At 43.7% G+C, this 18,078-nt stretch overlaps 1 protein-coding gene across 5 annotated transcripts in view; it reads left to right on the top strand.

The window, feature by feature from the left end:
- ZNF608 (zinc finger protein 608) overlaps positions 1-18,078 on the top strand; it is a 102,407-nt gene that overhangs the window by 31,923 nt on the left and 52,406 nt on the right. For all 5 annotated transcript variants that reach the window (XM_060296154.2, XM_060296156.2, XM_060296153.2 and 2 more), the window contains one exon: positions 12,938-13,193. In XM_060296154.2, coding sequence (XP_060152137.1) covers positions 12,938-13,193 — 256 coding nt within the window. The remainder of the gene's footprint in view (positions 1-12,937; positions 13,194-18,078) is intronic.

The following is an 18,078-nucleotide window of genomic DNA, read 5'->3' as shown; positions in this document are numbered from 1 at the left end:
TTCATTTCTAGCTCCCAACCAAATGTATTTGAGAATCATAATTTCATCTCATTCACTGGCTTAAGCCAGTGAAAATTAAGATAAAATATCCTGGTTTTCAAGATTAAAAATATGACCCAAAACACATTGCAGTTACACAGGATGCTTAAGATTCCTCTACTGGAATAGAGAGGTATAATTGATCAACAGTGTTGTTATTTCAAAAAACTTGACTTGTGTGTAAGCTCTGTGCAGGGAGGGATCTTGGCTGTCTTGGTTATCGTTATGTTAGTGCCAAGCTGTCATAATAAAGAGATGTTCAATAAATATTTATTGAGTTTTTAAAGTCATGACTGCTTAAGTTAGAATTGAAGTGTACCTCCTGTGTCTCTTCTGTGGGTTATGACTCCTGATTTTTGATGGGAAAGCTAAGCATAGTAGTATATTAATTTTTTTTTCTTTTTCCCTCATTCAGAAATGAATCTATACGCTTACTCCTTATTCCTGTACTTCTTCCTGCTTCCCTTTTTCCCTTCCTTCCTGATCTTTTCCAGCACCCCCCATCTCATCCCTTTTCCCTCTCCCTGGTAACATTCATTGGAGTCCACCGGTGAACCTAAGTGAGCTATTGAAAGGACCAACATTTCCCATTAACCCAGAGCAGGGGCCAGCAAACTTTTTCTGTAAAGGGCGCATAGTACCTGTTTTAACCATGTGGGCCCAGATGCAAAATCATGGATAATATGTAGGTCCTTACATGATGAGGGAAGGAAACAATCTCTACAGATGTTTTTTTAATTGATGAAAATTAAAATCTAATGATAGTAATTGAGTACAATTCGTTTGTAATACAGGTCTACTAATGAGAAGAATGGAATTCTCTTTTTATGGGGGAGGTGGTAACATTTCACTTCATATGGGTTCAGAGTTAGTGGTTGTCATCATTAAATTGATTGTAACATTTCATTTTTAAAAAACATGCTTAGCTTGTGGGCGGTACAAAAAATTGGCAGTGGGCCAGATTTGGCCCAGTGGCGTTTGTTTGCTGCCCCTTGAACTAAAGACATCCCAGGCAGGGTACACTGTTCCTGATATTCTTCCTCTGTAAAGGATCGTTGCCCAGAGACTGGCAAGGCAGGGTGTTCACATTGGGGGAACTGGGACTTGCAGGCTGGGAGCAGGAATGTAGGCAACGAGGGGACGTGTTTTTAAAGGTACCAGAGTAGGAAGATAGAAGGGAAGGCAAGCGAGTTTACCTCTACTTAGGGTCTGGCGCTGATTCTCAAGGGGAGGTGCCTTGAACCCTTCAGGACATCGTTTGGGGAAGGGCAGGGTCAGGTGGGGGCAGTCTGAAAAAGCATACTCAGAACGCCCACCGGTTTTGTGATAACAGCCTCCTGAAGTGAAGGTCTCATCATCATCTTGGCTGCCAGTGACACGCAGAGATGGCGGTAGGAGCTGGCATTTGGGGATGAAATCTGGGTTCTCGCAGATCAAGTCATCTGATCTGCAGTCATGGTGGCTGCAGTCATGGTGTTGAGTCATTATTTCTTCACCTGGATTGAAACGGAAGGTTCCAGAGAGGTATAGGGCCCACACTGTGGGGCTGCCAGCGGCTGTTAGGGTGAATTTAAGGGCTTGCTATTAAAAAACTAGCAGTCTTGCTCTTCTGGTAGATGGGGGCGCGAGGCCCAAGCCAGCTCCCCAAGGGTGGGCACTGTCTCCCCTTGACTGCTCTTTGGTGTTGGCCACCAGACCTCCGAGACCATGGTGACCTTGGACCCTCTCTTCTTTGGTTTTGGTCACTCAGCTCTCCCCTGGTTTGCTGTGACCTCAACAGACACGCCGCCTGCTCTCTTTCTGCCCCATCAGTGTTGGAGCCTGCAGGGTTCTGGCCCTTCTCTTCGTACTTTTCACATTTCCCCTGAGCCGTCTCGTCCTCTCTGCTGGCTTCACCACTTTCTCTCTGCCAGTGACTCCTCTCTAGTCTAGGTAATTCTCTGGAGCTCCACACCGTTCTGTCCATCCGCGTGATAGACATCGCCTCTCCACCCTCCGCCCATCCTTCCCATCCCAGGGAGTGACGCCCTGAGCCCCTGAAACAGAAACCTGGAACTGGTCCTCGAGCCTCCCCGCTTCCCCACCTTGCAGAGCGTGGCCTCTCCCCCGACCCTCTCCACGGCCGCACCCTCTTCCGTGGGTGACTCTAGTAGCTTCCTAACTGTCCTCCTTTCCTCCAGTTTCAACCCCCTCACACAGCTTCCTTTTTACCACAGAAACTGTCCATCCTCCCATGCCCCCACTTTCATATGCTCACCGCTCTCTGCTAACTTGGCAGTCACCCCCCAAATTCTTATCCTGACCTGGGCTCTTCACGAGCTGTCTGTTTCTCCATCCTTAATGTTCCATCTTTTTCCTGACCCCCTAAGCCCCTTAACCGACTGTGCCGTCCAGCATGGCTCAGCTCTGCCCACACCTCCCGCCCTTCCCCAGGCTCAGTCCTGCAGTTCCTTCAGATCCACCTTGAACACTCCCTGCCCCACCCCTTGGTGCTCCCACAGTGCCCTGGGCCTGACTGACCACCGCAGCCCTGACCCTACACTGCTCTGCAGCCACTGTTGGTCTCCCCAGCGTCCTCGGGGCCCCCTAGGGCTCACGGAGCAATGCTTGGTACGTGGTGGCACTTGGCCACCACGATGAGTGAACGACTTCCCCACTGGTGAGGGGGCTTTAATCAGCAGCCCTTGTAAAGAGGAGGACACAGGGTCAGTACACCATCTCCCATGACACACACTAGGTCCCACGCAGTAACACGTTGGCTTGTTGATTTCAGGACCTCTGCACAAGGAGTTGAAATAGTCTCAATCACGTGCCTTCTCCCTTCTGCATTAGCATTTGTTTCCTTTTATTCTAAAGTGGAATGGCTTAGCATCTTTTTTATTAAAAACTAGTTTTAAAAGAATTTTGAAAGTAGTCCATATTCATGTTAAAATTCATGCAAGCATAGAAGGCTATAAAATGAAAATCGATCCCTCCCCATTGCCCCGCATTTTTTTATACGGATTAAGTTTCTAGAAGGATGCATAAGAAACTGTTAGAAGAGAGGATCTCCCTGGAGAATGACCTGTTGACTTTTAAAGTCTGACTTTTCCTTCTGTTCTCGGGAGGGAAAACAGAATTCTGGGCCTGTGGGCGGCTTTTTTGTCGGGGTTTGGGAGGGTTCTGTGAGAAGAGAACTTTAAAAGTTTCAGTAATGGTACAAAGCTTGGTAGAGGGCATGGCAGCCCTCACTGGGATAGCCTGTGGTCTCTTCTTTTGCTCCTGACCTTGTGAGGTAGCTTACCTCTTAAGACTTTAGTTTCCTTAGTTTATAAAATCAGATGAGAAAGCCCACTCTTGCCTTTCAGTAGAGCTGAAATAAGAATGAACGTAAAAAAAAAAAAAAAAAATCCAGAAAAGGATAAAAAAAAAAAAGAATGAATGTGAGTGTCTCCAGGGTGTCCTTGAAGACAGGTATGGAGGTGGGTGGGGGAGCTTCGTGATTTTCTTTCGTTCTGTAATCGTCCATCTCTGTGATGAACTATGGAGAGCTTTACTTAGTTGTTTGATATGAAATTAAAATTTCAAAGCTTGCGTTAAGAGAGTGATGGCTGTTTTGAATCAGTGTTTGGAAGTTATGGAAGGATGAGGGATAAGATGTTGATGATGCAGACTGAGCATCTTAGACCTGAATTTATGTGAGCAGCGTTCAGGTTTTGCAGGGAGGGAATGGTACCAAGATAGTATGCTGGGCAGGATGTCACAGCTGCTTCCTTCCGTGGCTGGCCCACCCTGCTGTGGAAAGCGGGGCTTTGACCCTTCCCGAAGTGCAGTCTTAGTTCCCATAAGGCGCGACTCAGGCACTTCCTTGTTTGAACTTGTTATGACCAGCATGTATTGTGTCCATAATTTAAGTGTCGAAAATATTCCTTTTAGGTGGTTGCAGGTGAGATTCTCTACTATAAAGAAAAGAAGTGCTGTTAGTTGAGAGGATTAGGAATAAGGTGATTTTTCTTTTTTTCCCCAAACAGCCTTCTCTTTCGTTCTTTTCCCTTCCTTTTTCCCTTCTTTAAATCATATCTGTGTCCAGAGATGGTTGAGGATGATAGGCCTCCAACCTTTCCCTAATTTCAAGGGGAAATTGGGGTCGTGCAAAGACAGGCAGTACACTGATGGCCAGTATCTACGAAGATACCCAGTAGTCAGGGATTTTGAAATTGATTTCCTTGCTGATACAGGTGCACCCACGTGAAGCAAAATGCAGAGTTAAAAATTCGGAGTTTTACCTCTGGGCCTCCTTTTTTTTAAAAGTTTCACTGTTAGGATTGGGGGCCAGATCTAATTGAAAGAAATGGGATTTGTGTGGAACTCTTCAGGAGTTTAACTTTATACAAAGTAAAGAGACTTGTGAAAAGGATTAATCCAAGAAGACAGACTTTTTAAAATAGCTTTTACCATTGCCTCCTTTGTGTGTGTGTGCGTGTGTGTTTAAGTGTCTTTGGAAATAGGCAGGATGTGAGGAAATCAGAGAACCCTTACGAACAAGATAGGAAAACACTGATCCTTTCCTGCTGTTTAAAACATGCCCAGCTTGCTGAACAGTGGAAGATGTCACCGACACTTTTAAAACAGGTGAAGGATCTGTCGCTCAGCAATAGGACAGATTCTTTTTTTTTTTTGCAAAGAACACAAATGAGGCTAAGTATGTGACAACTGCTGTGGAAAGTGCCCGAGGCTGCGTCCCCATGTCCCCTCCACCTCCACTGGAAGCGCTTTCCTGTGGAACTCAGCACAGCTGATGGAGGGCCTTCTAGGTGAGAATTTGGTTTGGCTTCAAAACAGCAATCAAAGAACTTAAGACACCGAGTCTGGAGTAGTTGAATTACACTGTCTTTCCATACTCAGTACCTTCTCTTTTGCTTTGAAAAATTGTCATGGCTAGAGAATGAAGTTAAGGATCGTCACTGTGGTTTAAAATATATTTTACACCTGTGGCTGGCCCGTGTGTGCCTCTGCCTTGTGACCTGCACGTATGGAGTCACTTCTGGAGTGACACGCTAATAGTCAGGGACCTTCCCTTGACCACCCCCCGCAAGCAGCGCCACAGAGACCCTGGGCTGGCATTCTGCGACTTCAGCATGGCTGAGGTCCTGGTTGGAAAGAAAGCATCCGTCTTGGCCCCCTGGGCCAGAGCCCTGTTTCAGCCCCAGGCTGAGTCCTACCCGTTCAACGGAGAAGCTCTTAAAAGCACTTGAACAGCTAAAAAGTACTTTGGCTTTTTATTTGCGGCGGTCTCTGGTTTTTATACCTGGGGATGAGAAAATGAAAATAATGGTATGATTCCCAGTCATTGTACCTAGCTGTTGCTTTTGGAGTCGGATGATTTAAAACAATAACAACAGCAAAACAAAACCTGAAGCAGCCGCATAGCACAGGGAGATCAGCTGGGTGCTTCGTGACCACCTAGAGAGGTGGGATAGGGAGGGTGGGAGGGAGACGCAAGAGGGAGGGGTTATCGGGATATATGTATATGTATAGCTGATGCATTTTGTTATACAGCAGAAACTAACACACCATTGGAAAGCAATTATACTCCAATAAAGATGTGTAAAAGCAAAACAAAACAAAACCTGAGCTTTGGTTTCCGTGAGGTTTTTAGTTGAGGTTTCTGGAGGGATGGCAGTATTTGCTTGGACACGACGAGGTGCACCATTCTGAACTAGGTGTTGAGAAAAGTGAGCAGATGCGTGCCTTCTAACGTGCAGAAAAGGGTCAGAAATTACCTGGGGAGGTAGGTTTCAAACATCTTGTGTTCTCTTTTACAATGAGAAGAGTTTCTTTTGTCGTTTGACCAATGTGGGTTCAAATTCTGGCTCAGCCACTGACCCTAAGTTACCTTTTAAGTTTAAGTTTCTTATTCCTCATCTGTAAAGTACTTTCAGTCATAGCCTGTGAGGACTGAATGGGACAATGCCCAGTATAATCCCTCCTGTGTTATATGTGTTAAACAGTAGCTACTGATGTCATTAGTGGTTTTACAAGAAAGCCCATGGACTTGGAAATCAGAGAGGTTTGGCCTTGAATTTCAGCTTTTTGGGTAAGTTGCCCATCCTCCGAGATCTTCAATTTCTGCTTCTATAAAATGGGGACATAATGAGTGTCAAAGGAGATAGACAACATATGGGGGCCTGGTGCACCGTCGGCCCTTAGTAAGAGTTTGCCCCTGTTGTGTGGCGGCAAGTTGTAGAGCATGCGTTGCCCTGATCACAGTTCTAGATGGAAAAGTCTTCACTACATGTAGGAAAGATAGACTTAGGAATGACAGAAATACAATTGTTGCAGTTGTGTCTGACAGGGATGGAAATTTACCCTTGACGAATCCTTTTAGGGAAAAGATGGGTGCTTAAGGAAACCATTTTTTTTTAACATCTTTATTGGGGTATAATTGCTTTACAATGGTGTGTTAGTTTCTGCTTTATAACAAAGTGAATCAGTTATACATATACATATGCTCCCATATCTCTTCCCTCTTGCGTCTCCCGCTCTCCCACCCTCCCTATCCCACCCCTCCAGGCAGTTACAAAGCACCGAGCCGATATCCCTGTGCCATGGGGCTACTTCCCACTAGCTATCTACCTTACGTTTGTTAGTGTGTATATGTCCGTGACAGGAATAAAGACACAGACCTACTGGAGAACGGACTTGAGGATATGGGGAGGGGGAAGGGTGAGCTGTGACAGGGCGAGAGAGAGTCAAGGAAACCATTTTTTAAGCTCCCTTGCTCTACTCATGAAGCAGTGATGTCAGGCAGAAAGGGTAGTTAAAATGCAAAGTGATGGACTGTGCCAGTGGTCACCTTTAAAGAGCTGTGATTTCCCCTACACGAAGTGCAGTCTCTGTCTGATGCTTTTTAAATTAAAGAGGTGACTGTGGGCAATCTCATAAAACAGCCAAATACCAGGATATGGAGAAAATGTGAGCATTAAGTAATTGTGCCCTGGCGCGCTCATAGAAGGTAAAAATATTGACTCGGAGCAAAATAATAAAACACCACTCCCGCTCTGGTTGTTGGTGACCTGAGAATCCCAGGATTGAGGGGTTAAGAGCAAGATGAGCGTGGAGATTTGTGGCAACAGATGGCAGAAACCTGGGCAGGCTCCCCAATGGGAGTTCAGACCTGCCACGGGATGTGGGAGGGAATCTTTCCTTGAGGCTTGCCCGTCTCCAGGCTGTGAACTTCCTTCCCCTCTGCCTGGCAGCGCTAGCCCTCCCCGCAGCAGAGCCACCTGACTGTCCCTTTGTTGGGTCTGAGCGGAGCCGGAGTGCCCTGCCGACCCCTCCTCACTTGCTGTCAGTTTGTGGGTCCTGGAAACCCATCAGCGGCTGCCACAGTCCGTGCTCGCGTGATGCAAAGCTGCTGCCACTCACGCTCCAGCTTTGCAGCCTTCCTTGCTCATCGGCACTCAGGAAGCTCTTGAAATAAGGTGAACAGAGAAAATATTGCCAGAATCTCTCTGCAGATTTCTTCCCCCCAGTCCTCTGATTACACACCCTAAGTGCCGCTATCTGTGTAAATAACCTCTTCTTCCCCGCCTCCCTCTCCCCTCTCTGCTCCCCTACTCCCATACTCTTAGGCTCTCTCGAGTGATAAATAGCCGGGCTACTGCTCAGCGTGCACCAACACCTGGGAATAATCATGCAAAAATAACAGTGAGAGACTGCCGCGCGTCTGTTCTTGACATTAACCTTCCTCAGTTTGACAGGCTGCCACCACCAGCTGTTAGACTTATGGGTCTTTCTTTTTTTTTTTTTTTTCCCACTGGAGATGGCTGCTTTCCTGCTTTCCTCTTTTGGGCTCTAGCTGGTTCCATCAGTGTCCCGTCAAGATAACAGAAAAGAGCTCTGACAAAGGAACGATCGCTAAAACGGGCCAGTTCTCTCTTCTGCTCTTTTATTCCATTTATTGGTATTATTTGACTAATAATTCCCCACCAGTGTTTAAATGGAATATCTGATGATTACTATTTTAGGGTACTTCCCTCCAGAAAGGTAGTTATAACTGCTTCTCTTGAATTGCCTTTGAACGTAGCAAATCCTAGCATTTGGCTTTAAAAGGGCCAAACCACCTATTGTTTTCTTTTCAGTTCAGGTCTCAAGTATATTTGTAATAATAATAATCATATTGACAATGGCAATAGCTTTTATTTATTGAGGGCTGTTCCGTACTGGGCCCTGGGCTAATGTTGTTGGAATGATCTCAGGTAGTAGTCACCTTAGCAGCCAAGTGTTATTTACATCTTACAGATGAAGCCACTGAGTCCCAGACAGATCAAGCACCTTGCCAAGGGTTCTTAAAGGTTGAGATGGATTCCGTATCCAGAGACTGATCCCTGCCCCGCACTGTCTTCTACATGCTGTTTTCTTGTGCTCAGGCCACCATGGACAGCCCCTTGGATGAGGTTCTGCAGCGACACTTGTAATTTTGCTGGATCTGTATGTTGATTACTGCTACAGTCTTGCCCACTCTTGTTTTGCTAGCGGCGCCTGACACACAGCGGGTGTGTTAGTAATTATTTATTGGGTGGACATGTGATCGAGTTGAGGTGAATAAAAGGAGACTTTGGGGAGGGCAGTGCACAAAAAAAGAGGTACAGCTAGAGACGAGTAGAAGGAGATTTTCTAGAAGTGTAGGACTTATCAGGGCTGGCTATAAAGTGGGGTTGGATTAAGCCGGTGGACGGCTGCCAGATGCCAGTGTATGAAAGGAGCAGTATTTCCTCAGGCTGAGCTTCTCAGGGTTAAGCCCTTTTTCTTATACTTTTAACACACTTTAACCGCCCTTAACCATGCATTTGGAGAGGATTATAGATTTATGTTAAACATAGTAGGATATAAAAAGGAGCTTTGTAAAAGTGGATGCAGGGTTAGAGGACTGTAATATCAGACCAGGGACTTTCTTTTTTCTTTTTCAAAGTCATTGTTTACTGAGCTAAGCACTGGGCATGAATTATCTCATGGCCGTCTTCACCACGACCCTGTGCAGGTTATTGTTACTCTTATTCCCATTTCTTAGGTCCAGACACTGAGCCTTAGAGTAGCCAGGTCATTTGCTCAGGGTCCCATGCAAGCAAGTACCACCAAGGTCAGGATTTGAATCCAGCACAACCTGAGGTTTATCACTGCCCAAGTCCAAGTGTATGGTGCTTCCTCCCCGGACTCCCTCATGGGAACTGTTGCTGCTCTCTGTCTTAAGGAGCCTCATTGGGTGAAGAAATTACGTTTCAGTGTATGATCAGTGAGTGACTGAGAAATCAGGGTGCAGTGGAGTTGACCTTTTGTATAAGGCAACAGTAACTGTTGAAGATCTTTCAAAATCCTGCGTGACGTATGGTGTCACGTGACTGTGTATTAGCTACCATGAGATACACAAGAGAACCAAAACCTTTTTGAGGGGAACTTCTCCCACTGGGGGTGTTAGCTGGTAGGAAGAAATGGCCACACTCTGAATTATTTCCCTTTCACCTCTCTTTTGTCTCTAGTGTTAGTGTACGTTGAACCCGTTCTGTGAAGGTCCTGCTTGGAGGATGCGGCTCTTTTGTGCTCACCTGGGCTGCCCCTAGAGATGCTTAATTGCCCTTGCACACACTAACAGATATGGGCCACGGTTTTGTCTACAATGAGTAAGTTGGGTTAGATGACCTTCTACCGCCAACGTTCTGTGGTCGTCTCGGAAAAGCTGGAAACGCCAACTCACTGCTTGTGCCTGGGTAGGTCACTGCAGGCTGAGGGAAGCTCAGGCCTGTCAGCTGATGCCACGAGGAAGGTGGGCCCAGCATAGCATGTGAGCCAATTATTATGTTACGAGATAGTGGAAATTCAGACTTTTCCCTAATTTTTTTGTGTTGGTCAACAAATGAAAAGGTTTTTAAAAGTAGCATACCTGCCAAATAAAACCTGCCTCTGGGAGTAGCTATCATTCCCCACCCGTTTTCCAGTTGGTGAGCACTGGGGCAGAGGGACCCCCAGTAGACCACGTGGGAGGTCTTTGTTCTCCACTCTAAATCCTGAAATCTCAAGGGAGAAAAGTTCCCTTTTCTACTCTCACTGATGATGATGATGATGGGTACCTGTGGGAATGGGAGTTTTGAGCTACATGGAGGAAGTGAGTACAGTGGAAAAACTAAGAGAAATTCACTTGTGCAAGTCAAAGAGTTGAACCTTTAAAACTATATTACCTATTGAGTTCTCCTATCAAGTTTAAGAGTTTTAGACTATTACCACATTGGGGGGCTGTTTATGGTTAAGTTCATATTTATAGTCAAACTTCTCTGAATCTTACTTTTCTCATTTTAAAACAAGCATGCACAGGGCTCCCAGGTCCCTTCTTTAAATGTCATCAGCTGAACTGTTTTCATTGCATTTGAATTGTGTTAATGGAAATAAGTACAGTTAACTTGCTGGTAGGCCCAGGATACCATGGCCTCTCCCATCAAGCTTCTAGATTCCTTAGAAGCTTCATCTTTGAAATTACATAAATATCCCAAATAAGTATGTGAGTGTATCTCTATACAAATATATTCATAAGCAGAGTTATACTGAAATAGGGCTTTGGTCTAGAAATTCTGTTGTGAGAGGATTCGTCATCACTATTAGAAGGCCAAAGAACACATTTTCCAGTTGAGGCCCATGGGCCTCCGTGAGGTTAAATGACTCTCCCCAGTCACAAGCTTAATTAATGTGGGAGCTGGGGCCAAAGTCCCGGTGTCAGCACACCCTGTCCCTATAACTTCTGTTGTACGTGTTGCCCCAGGGTGTCCTGAAATTCAAAATTAGAGAGTTGATACCGAGACTCCTCACCTCATTTATTTTATTCCATTTTCTTGTGTATCTAACTGAAGCTATATTTGTTCTCTTGGAATTCATGTACGCTGTCGATCAAGGATATAAAGGATATCTTGAGAATATTGTTCCATTTTGTCTTTTCAGTTTACATGTGTAGCACCAAATTACAGTTGACAACTAACTATACAGATTAAGAGGTTGTTGGGAATCATGCTCAAAAAAAATGTGCAGTATAGTGGTTTATAATTTTCCTTGGTCTTTTTTTTTTCTTTTTTAAATTCTAGAAAGTGATTTCAATCTCACGTAATTTTTTAGTTGTAATAAAGACTACAAGGTTGCATCGGCTTCCCCTGTCCTCCTTAAATTTTCTTCCTCAGAACCCCTTTCTTCATTTGTCAGCTCAGTTTTAAAATAGGAACTATCAGTGTGAACTTTGATCCATGTTAAACTGCATTTACACAAAAGCATAAATCACCAGATCTGGGGTTTGGGGCTGTTAAATGCTTTCCTTTCTTGGGCTCTGTGATCAAGAAGGAAGAACAATAAAAAGCATGGGGCAAAAGGAGTTTTATGGCAGCTTTGAGAGCAGGAAATTAAGTTTCTTTAGTGTGCAGTTGGATGAAGGGCTGTTCTATTGCATCTTGGATCACTCGGGCATGTGAACGTTGCTGTATCATTTTAGTGAAATGCAAACTGTAGAAATAGTTCCTACAGTCATATGAACAAGGAGCCCACACAGATGACTGCTTCAGCTGTTTATCTAGGAGCACACTTCCTCATATGACTTCTTGAAATACACTCTTTTTGTGTGTGTGGGGTTTTTTTTTTGACGAACAAAGACTATATAATATTATGTCTGTAGCCAAATGTTGATTTCTTACAAACGTTTACTGAGAATATATAAACAGACTAAGATGGCATTTTACCAGAACAACCTTCTCTGTGTCCTTTTTACATATCTAATTTGTTAGCCCAACTGATAAAACACATACGGTATCATCTCTTGTGTGTAGGTGGTGTCTCTGTGCAGCCTGAGGACATAGGTGATGTGGAATCCTGGCGCAGACGTGCTGTGTGTTTGGCTTTTTCACATTTGATAACCTGTCAGCAGGGCCAAAGCTATTCCGTAGCAGTCACAACAATGGTTAAAATGGGCGGAAGGAATGAATGAGTCTGTTGACCGTCTACCTACTTAGTACATGCATAGTCTTTGGTTTCATTATGGCCTGACTCCTAAACTTTTTGTGGTGAAGGACCCCTTTGCTTGCTCTCCTCAGGATCGGGGTGCAAAGGAGTTATTGTACCACAAGATCTTGTTTTGGCTGTCTCTTTTCAGACATAGGGCTGCTGAGTCTTGGTCCAAACTCATCAGGAATCTTTGTTGAACCACTAAAAGATTTGTGCATTGGAGAAACTCAGATTCTGTTAAGCACACGTATTTATTTCTCCATTTATATGAATTCTGCCAAACTTTGCAGTAGAACACTTAGTTAAAAGTTGATGCTTAATACATGCTAATAATATCCAGTTTCTGTGTTTCAGTGTGTGTAATCAAATTTATGTATTTTATATATTTGGCAGAGTAGTTAATCTACTTTAGTAGTGATTTAATTCATTATGGTTTATAAAATACTTTGCAAACAATTTTAGTCCATCTCCTGTACTTGAATGGCCAGTGATGCCTATCTGGGTATTTATTAGAGTTTCTCCTTTGGAAAATATTGCAGTGTTGAAAATACGATTTCACGACAAGTGGGAAATAGTCTTCCTTTGGCAAAGCATATTTCATTCACATCTGTGGAGGCCGAGGGTTGTTAATTGGTGAATTTAGAAGGACCTTGAAGGCCTGTCTATAGCACAGGAAGCTAGAGCTCCAGTGTTTACCTTGTGTCATGAAAAACGAAAATGCTTATTTCTATTCTGCTTTGTATTTTGGCACCATTAAAACACTCAAAGCGTATTATAATTGCAAATGGAATTTGGAATGGTGATGTATTCTGGAAGTGATGTAAACAGATTGCATTGAAAAGAGCTCCGAGCATGCAGCACCACTGCAGTAAGCCTGTCTGTCTTTCAGGTTGACCCCCTGTTTACAGTGCCAGCACCACCGCCGCCGATTTCCAGCAGTCTCACGCCTCAGATTCTGCCCTCCTACTTTTCCCCATCTTCATCCAATATTGCAGCACCGGTTGAACAGCTTTTGGTTCGGACTCGTTCCGTGGGTGTCAATACGTGTGAAGTTGGAGTAGTGACAGAGCCAGAGTGTCTTGGGCCCTGTGAACCCGGGACCAGTGTGAATTTGGAAGGGATCGTGTGGCATGAAACAGAAGAAGGTAAATACAATTTATTTTTCATCTATTTTCCCATGCCCTCTTCCTCATGATGTATGTGTGTCCCACCTGTAAGGGGAATTTGCTGTGTGGTGTTCAGAGAGGACAGAAAAGTGGTTTCTATGCTCTCTCGATTTTTGTTGAAATAAGAGCTATGTTTCTCTCTTTGTTCATGGCTGCTCTTACATTCACGAGCAATATGGTGTCCCTCAAAGTGGTTTTCCGCTTTAAGCACTAACTTGGAAGGCCTGTGAGAAGCAGGGTGAAGGTTAGTTACCCTTTCTCCTAGGAGGTGTCATGGAAATCAGAATGGGACATAGATCTCAAGTTCATTTCCTTCTTGGTTTGCTAACAGATCTGTCTCCGTGTGGGTGTCGGCGTGTTGTTGAGGCTTATATTTTCCCTTCTGAATCGACACAGGATTCCTGCATTTAGCAGGGGCCCTTGCTGTCATGTGACTGTGGCTGGTTGTGCTGAGAGCTAATGAAGCCGAGGTCAAAGACTTAAGCCCCGTTTGAGCCAGTCAGTTCTTTTCTGTGCCTGGAAACATAGCACCTTCCCGGCCCTTAACCCAGCAAGCCCTCTGGCAAGTGCTATTCATTAGTCACAAGAGAACCCAAGGTGCAAGAGAAATGGATCAGGGTGAATGTCTCATTGCTATTGGAAATACACATCAGGTGTATGTCGTACTGACAGTGGATCCAGACCGTGGTTGGCCACATCTCACATCTCATATGATCATCAAGTAGAGTGTGTTTCAGATGGCCAGTGTCCTTGACAGAGGCCAACAGATAATTACAAACTGAATATCAAGGAGAGAGCTGCATTGCTCCACGGGGGAGTGAGTAGAGGAGAGCACATAAGAAAGAAGCATGCCCCAGGGTACACCAGGGGACCAAAGGAAAATAAAAAACACAGGGGAAACATTTTTTCCTCTGAGCTGGATTGGTCAAGGATAAGGAGATGACTGTTGTCAATATCATGGTCTTTCGGGACAGGAGTTCAGAGCAAGGATAAGGGTAATAAGGATCTGAGACACAAAATCATCGTTTAGGTTCCTCTGTATCAAGGGGAAAAATTGAGGGCTGAAACTCAAAGGAGAGGACGTAAAATATATGCTAAAGAGGCTGAGTTGATGGGAAAGGAGAATATATTGGGGGTAATTGTTGGGGAAGAAATAGTTGGGAGAAAATAGTTAAGAACAGTGACAAACTAGGGAATGAGAATAAAAATGAAGACTGAAAATCAGGTGACAGGTGTAAGCATAGTGGTAAGAAGCCAGAAAACAGCCCAAGCTGTTTCAAGATAGGAAAAAAAAAACTTAAGGGGAAAATATTTGAATTCTACATATTACATTGAATGTACTCTTCTTGTAGGATGGATTTGGTAATTAGATTTAAAATTTTTGTGGATAGCATCATTAAGGAAATAGCAAGATTGAATTATGTAAGAAGAGACCAGAGAAAGGCAATGAAAGCAGTAGATACGGGGAGCTCTCTTATTTGCTTAAATAGAACTGAGCAACAGTTAAAATTTACTCTTGGTTTTAGAAATTTGGGGGGTTTTGGGGCTCCTCCCTCTTTGTACTTTTAACTGGAAAGCCATTTAAAACAGAACTACGCAACCACATTGAGAGGAATTGATGTCAGAGGAGCGGGAATTAAACCTCTCCTGTCTTGCTTGCCTGTTTAGACCCTGTTCAGTGGCAGGGGTCCATGCGGGGAGACGGCTTCTCCCTCATTGCCCGTGGGTTGTACACAGTGCATCTTCCCTTAGATTTTCCCTAGAGCAGAAGTGGTGGATAAGAGCTTCAGACTGGCATCTTGGAGAGAAAAGTATAGAAAAGGCATCAAGACATTAATAAGGTTAATTAGTAGAGGTGACTTTCAGGAACAAAAAGATTTGGAAAGAGTAAGGGTTCATTCCCATCAACTTAAAAATCAGATTTTCTTGTAACTTGGATAATTGACTGCTTAGGGTGGAACACTGTCTTCCCTTTCCTAGATATGACTTGGTGCCCATCTGTATAAGGCTTGCCATGATTTTATTTATTCCAGCGTGTGATAGGACAGGTTCCCGCGGTGTGACCTTCCTGCATGGTAGATGTTGTAAAATTAAATTAAAAATTAAAAATCCAGAAAGCTTGTCGCTCTGGAACAGCTATAAGGCTTGGGTTATTTTTCACTGTGCTTAGGAGTCTGCTGGGTTTTGCCTTTTAACCTTGGCCTCTAATAAAAGATGAGAATATTTAGGGGGGAAAAAAATCTGTGTTTAAAAACTATAGCAGTACATGAGTTGGTCAGTAATTCTGATACTCTGGGCATGTGCTTAAAGAGCTTTCATCGTCATTATTATTTAGGAGTGATGTACATAAGCCCTCCCCATTTTCTTCCTGTTCTCTGAAAATCCGTCTCCTAAGTCTGATGTAACTGCTCTGATCCACTGTGATCCGTGCATCCCTGTGGGTGGCTTCCCTTGATTCCTATGGCAGACCAGTTGCTGTAGAAGCTTTTGAGGCACAGCAGTGGAGCCCTCAGCAGCTCCAGCCTCCTTTGAATTGCCTCACATTTTCTAGGATTTGGAGTGTGTGGATATTTACTGTGGTGACAAGTAGGAGACGGAGCTGTTAATAGAGTTATTCTTGCTGAATAAACTAAACTTCTGACCCCCGTAGAATTTAAGAACTCGCCTTAGTAGAGGCCTGGGTCATTAGATGTGTGTTTAATGTGTAACCATTTTCAAGAGCATTCCGTTTGCATTTTTTTTTCGGTACAGTGTGTTTAAAGCTCTTGTACCGATTTAAAAATTAAACCCACTTGACCATTAATTTTTCCCTTTTGGGAAAAACAAAGAGAGAAACAGAACAAACACATTTGGAGCCACTTATTTGGCAGAGCTAAAAAAAGATGGATTTGGGGGGAAGTGAAGGGAAAGTAAGCTGTGGCTGTTCCTAGTATAAGTTTTCCCTAACAGAGCATTTGTAAAACTGTCGGTTGCCTTTGACTAACGTCCTATAGATTGAGTTGAATAAAATCTCTTCCTTGGTATTTTCGTTTTGAAGATATTGTATAACTGGTAGTGTTTTTCACAGACCCAATTTATGTTCATTCACGCATATGTGAAGCTTGTGTGTGTGTGTGTGTGTGTGTGTGTGTGTGTGTGTGTGTGTGTGTGTGTCTTAAGATCCTAGAAGTCTTAAAAGCTCCTATCTGCAGTCTTTGGGGGAATATTGAGTGTATTTGTGATTTCGTTGGAAGGTGGTAGGAACAGCAGAACTGGAATACGAAATCCCCACTAGGTACCTAATTGTTTCTTATGCTTGGAATTCCTCATTTGAGGAGTGTTCTTTTAATGACACTTTCCCACTTGTATTACTGCCAGCCCATGAAGTCCTGGTTGCCTAAGAACCAAACTACGCTTCGGAATAAAGTGTTAGGAGAGAAGTTCCCTCTGGAAATAATTAGTGGGTTTCAGATCATGCTTAATAGTAGAGCAAAACTATTACTGCATTTGGATATATAGTTATTCTACTCTGATCTTTCTTCTTTAAGGTGAATGCATAGGAGCAATGACGTATTGTACAAAATTACTTGCAGATGTTAGAAGGAATTTCCTTAGCATTTCATTCCTGACATTTGGGACACACATGCCAGTGTATAGTTATTTGTTTGAAAATTTGCTCTTTTGGGGAGGGAAAAACAGAAAGAAAACATGGTGTATACAGCGATGTATGTGAATACCTATGTGTTGAACTTTGCTTTTTAGCTTTCGAGAATGTGTTTTCCTTTTGATTCTTGAATCCTATTTCTTACTGGGTTTTTTTTTGTTGTTGTTTTTTGCCCACCCCAAGAACATACTTGTTTTGGTTGGGTCCATTATTCATTGTTATGACTGTTGTTTACCACAGCTCTGCCATTCTGTCCTTAGGCAAAGCCACCGAAGAAAAGGAAGTGAGAGAAAGAAAATCGGTGTTTGCCAGTGATAGTGATGTCCTTTTAAACATCTGTAGGTTAGAGATGACTGGTTCTCCACTTTGTGCCTGTGAATCACCTGGAGAGCTTTTAAACCATGCGGATGCCCAGGCACCATTCCCAGGTATCTCCATGGTCTGGGCTGGCATCTTGGTCTGGTTTGGTGACCTGCCATTGGTGTTTTTTCATATGTCCCCAGGGGCTTCTAATGTGTAAGCAAGGATGAGAACCATTGTCTCAGGGGAAAGAGGGGATGTCCTGGCCCTTTGCAAGCTGCTCAACTTTTTCCCTTTAAGGAAGTCACATGTATTATTGTCTCATTTTCTCAGGTATGACATGGGCAGAGACACCTGCCATGTTTACCTTACAGGGTAGATAATGTCTGTCAAGATGCAGTGGTGTGACAGGTGAGCATAGCTGTTTAGTGACTGTGCTAATGAGAAAGAGGGTTCAGCTTTGATCCTGACCATGAATTCCACATAGGTTTTGAGGGGCTTAATGCACAACTGACTGGTGTACCGCTCGTCCTAATTTATTAGTACGGTGGGGTGGACCTTAGTTTGTTTCTCCAGTGAGCCAGACACTGTAACTTCGTCTCTGTGTGGTCTGCTGAGTTATTTTTGAAATAGTTCAGAAACCCAGAGTATTAAGGAAAGCTGATAAAAGTAGCAAATAAAAGATTGTACTCAGAAAACATTGAGAGTTTTCAGAGGGGTCGATGGGAGTGCAAATGATGACTTATGAGAAAACACCTAGCGTGAGAGGAAGAATGCTTGTTTATGTCAGGTCCTTCACCTGATGTTCTGTGTGTTTTCTGAGGAAAGAAAAGTGATCTTGAGAATTCATGTTTGGATTAGAGAAGTAAATGATTTTTAAACCATCAAAGATGTTCTTAAATTCTTCTGATTTTTCTGCAT

This window comes from Globicephala melas, chromosome 3 (assembly GCF_963455315.2).
Source record: "Globicephala melas chromosome 3, mGloMel1.2, whole genome shotgun sequence".
NCBI lineage: Eukaryota > Metazoa > Chordata > Mammalia > Artiodactyla > Delphinidae > Globicephala > Globicephala melas.
This window is presented reverse-complemented; position numbering and strand designations above follow the sequence as displayed.